This window comes from Rhincodon typus, chromosome 26 (assembly GCF_021869965.1).
Source record: "Rhincodon typus isolate 14 chromosome 26, sRhiTyp1.1, whole genome shotgun sequence".
Classification (NCBI taxonomy): domain Eukaryota; kingdom Metazoa; phylum Chordata; class Chondrichthyes; order Orectolobiformes; family Rhincodontidae; genus Rhincodon; species Rhincodon typus.
Window position 1 is genome coordinate 2,928,996 of NC_063357.1, and position 3,941 is coordinate 2,932,936.

Sequence of the window (3,941 nt, forward strand, 5' to 3'; positions counted from 1 at the left end):
GTTAACTCTGTTTTCTCCTTCACAGATGCTGCCAGACCTGCTGAGCTTTTCCAGCAACTTTGTTTTTGTAGTTTGGATTAATATTGGCCAGGATATCAGGATAAATTTATATCATACTCACAGAATCACCTTCCAGAAAACACACACCGCTGGCAGAGATGGTGGCACAGTGGTATACAGGAGGGTGGGATTTGTCCTGGGAGTCCTCAACATTGACTGTGGACCCCATGAAGTCTCATGGTTAAACATGGGTAAGACAAACCTGGACAATATCCAGGTTAGAGCTGACATGTGCTAAGTAACATTTGTGCCACATAAGTGCCAGGCAATGCCCCTCTCCAAAAGGACAGAATCTAACCACCGCTCCATGTAGATATTCAATTGCATCACCATCACTGAATAGTGGGAATGTGGAATGCTCTGCCTGGGAGGATAGTTGAGGCAGCTAAATCTCAAAAACTTTAAACAGTACGCAGATAAGCCACTTGAAATGCCATAGTGTTCAGGGTTATTGGCATTGTGCAGGAAAATGGGATTAGCATAGATAGATCAGCACAGGTCGATGGACTGATGGGTTTCCTCTGTGCTGTATAACTGTACAACTTGTCCCTCCCTCAACACTGGCGCCAGTTTTGTGTCCAATTGCATGATTGGCCCACATTAAGAATCTGTTCTGTAGTGAAGGGCAGGAGTCACATGTTGCCAGACCAGGCACAAACACCTGAAGAACTTAATGGGGTTACAGCAATCTTGGCTGTTCTTGTAGTTACCGGATATTTTGGTGAATTCAGGTTCCAATCTCTTCACAAACTCTGAGTTACAAGTCTATGCACCATCACCAGCCAGCTACAACCTACACATTGAGCAAGGTCATGAACCCACACACTAATATTCTATAATAAAACACTCCAGACAGCAGTTCTCAGGGGTTCAGGGTTAAAGCAGTGATGGGGTTGGGATCAGTTGGGAAACAACGGATGTTTTTAGATATTGTTGGAAAATTGAATTTGTCTTCTTCTGTCAAGGTATCAGCACGACTACAAAACATACAGGATTCAACTCTTCAATGCCATCTTTGAAGGAGATCTGGACACTATAGATGCCTTACTTGGAAAGATCAGGGAATCTAATGGCTGTCTCTCTCATAAGAAGTTAAAAGGTAATGATCAAGAGAGAGAGGAAGACTTTTCTATGAAGCTCCTTCAACCCTGTCTCTCAGAAACTCCTCAAACCCTCCACCTCATGATTTCTGGGCCTGTTTGAAGTGTTTGAGGGAGGTCCCTACCACTAATCATCTTTTGTCTTTGCTTTATCTTGGGCCTATCTAGAGATAGGGGAGGTGATGGCCTAGTGATATTATGGCTGGACTGTTAACCTAGAGAGCAAGGTAATATTCTGGGGATCTGGGTTCAAATCCTGCCACGGCAGATGGTGGAATGTGAATTCAATAAATATCTGGAATTAAGAGTCTAATGATGACCATGGATCCATTGTCAATTGTCGGAAAAACCCATCTGGTTCACTAATGTCCTTTAGGGAAGGAAACTGCCATTCTTACCTGGTTGGGCTTACATGTGACTCCAGACCCACAGCAATGTCAAGATGGTCTGGTCAATGGATACTGATAGAAGGGTATTGATTGATTGATGTGGTTGACTCCTAACTGCCCCCTGGGCAATTAGGGATGGGCAGTAAATGCTGGCCCAGCCAGAGACATCCATGTCATGTGAATGAATGAAAAAAAGGAGGTAGAGGATACGCCACTGCAGAGTAGCCCCAGGAGAGGATAATGAGACCGATTATTCTGTGATAGCGAGATGTACAACCACATTGGGTCAGGCAGAATGACGAGGACTTTGAGGAGCTGGGGCAGATCCATCTGCTCTCTCCAAAAGCTGGAGTGGAACTCCTTGTCTCAAACCACAGAGTGTGTGTGTGACATCAGTAGAATGGGTGGAGCCAATAGGTGGTTAGTATTGACGCTTTCAGAACCATTACCTTATACAACACTCTCCTTTGACTGTGCTGCAAGATTCGACAATTAGGTGACGTTATTAAATGTCCAGACAGTGTGATACCAGGAGGGTTCAGCATTGTCTGACAGACCTCACAGAGTTCTTTCAGGGTGTGGTGGATGGGAATCCAGATAGAGCAGGAGAAAAAGTTGCTGAAGTTAGATACTTTATCCAGAACTGTTACAGAGCAGAGTGAGGCCATTCAGCCCACGATGTCTGTGATGACTCTGAACCAGCAATTCATTCTGTACTGTTTGCCACCCTGCCCAATGTGTCAGAAAGGAAAAACTTCCTTACTTTTTGGTGGATGGGTTAAAAAATATATCGGGCCCCCCAAATGAATAGCTTCACAATGAGACATTGGTAACTGTGGAAAGGAAGCACACTGAGATCAGGTTTGGAAGTTTGATGCTTCCTCTCGAGGTTTACTGGGGGCAGTGAGGGGCTTTACAATCATTCCATCAACTTAGAAAAAAGTGTTTGATTGCAAAGACCGAACTTATAAAAATAACGTGGAGACGCAGGGTTGTATTTGGGAAGGACAATATACAGTGGGTTCAAAGAGCCTCCTACATTAATGTACACTGATGATCTGGTCAGGTCCGAGAGTTCAGGAGATCTCAGGGGAAATAGGAGATAAGCAGCGATCCCCTCTCGTTGGTACGAGCTAGCAATGTGTGGATCTTCCCTCACTCTGGGCTTTCTCACCTATGCACAGATCCAAACACCGGTCAGACCTGCCTGATGAAAGCTTTGCTAAAAATAACAAACAAAACAGAGGATATAGCCCAGGACCACAGGACTGTGGAGATTGTCAAGAAGCTAATCTCCTTCTCGAAGAAGACTGGAGACCTGAAAGCTTTTATTAATGCAGCCTACACTGACAAGATTTACAGAGGTAGGAAACTGGGCTGGATTTCCCTTCCAGACAGTAGGAACTGCCGATGCTGGAGTCAGAGGTAACATAGTGTGGAGCTGGAGGAACACAGCAGGCCAGGCAGCATCAGAGGAGCAGGAAAGTTGACGATTCGGGTCAGGACCCTTCTCAGAAATGGGGGAGGGGCAAGGGAGCACTGAAATAAATATAGAGAGGAGGGGTGGGGCTGGGGAAGGTAGGTGGGATGGTGATAGGTGAGTGCAGGTAGGCAGTGGTGGGGATTGGTCAGTGAGGGGAGAGGAGCGGAGAGGTGGGAGAGAAGATGGACAGGTTGTGTCAGGTCAAGGAGGCGGGGATGAGAGGGAGGGTTGGTCATGGGATGAGGCTGGGGGTGGGGAGATTTTGAAACTGGTAAAGCCCAAATTGAGAGCATTGGGCTGTAGGCTCCCAGGGCGGAATATGAGTTACTGCTCCCCCAGTTTGCGGGTGGTGTCATTGTGGCACTGGAGGAGGCCCAGGATGGACATGTCGTCCAGGGAGTGGGAGGGGGAGTTTGTCGCAAACAGAGCTCTACAAAGTGGTCTCCGAGCCTCCTTCGTTGGCTTTCTGTGTAAAATACTGGCCATGTTCCCGACATCAGGTTAAAGGTGAATTACAACGTGTCCCTGTTTCTAGGACAGACAAGCCTTCACATTGCTGTGGAGCGCAGAAGGTGTGACCTGGTCAAACTCTTGGTCAGAAATGGTGCTGCTGTGGATGTCATGGCTAAAGGAAGTTTCTTTCGCAACAAGAAACACAAAAAGTGTTCGTTCTATTTTGGTGAGTTCAAACAGTGAAATCTTAAATACAACAAGCATAAAGAAGATACCAACCAACACACACCCACAGGCTGACAACCGACACCAAACTGACTGACACACACTGTCTCACTGACACAAACACACACTCACTGACACACACTGTCTCACTGACACACACTGTCTGACTGACACACACTCACTGACTGACGGACACTGTCTCACTGACACACACTGTCTGACTGACACACA

The 3,941-nt window shown here is 46.4% G+C and overlaps 1 protein-coding gene across 2 annotated transcripts in view; it reads left to right on the plus strand.

Moving 5' to 3' along the window:
- LOC109925677 (transient receptor potential cation channel subfamily V member 3-like) overlaps positions 1–3,941 on the plus strand; it is a 27,328-nt gene that overhangs the window by 5,218 nt on the left and 18,169 nt on the right. For both annotated transcript variants that reach the window (XM_048612779.1, XM_048612778.1), the window contains 3 exons: positions 1,026–1,159; positions 2,734–2,913; positions 3,568–3,711. In XM_048612779.1, the coding sequence (XP_048468736.1) occupies positions 1,026–1,159; positions 2,734–2,913; positions 3,568–3,711 (458 nt within the window). The remainder of the gene's footprint in view (positions 1–1,025; positions 1,160–2,733; positions 2,914–3,567; positions 3,712–3,941) is intronic.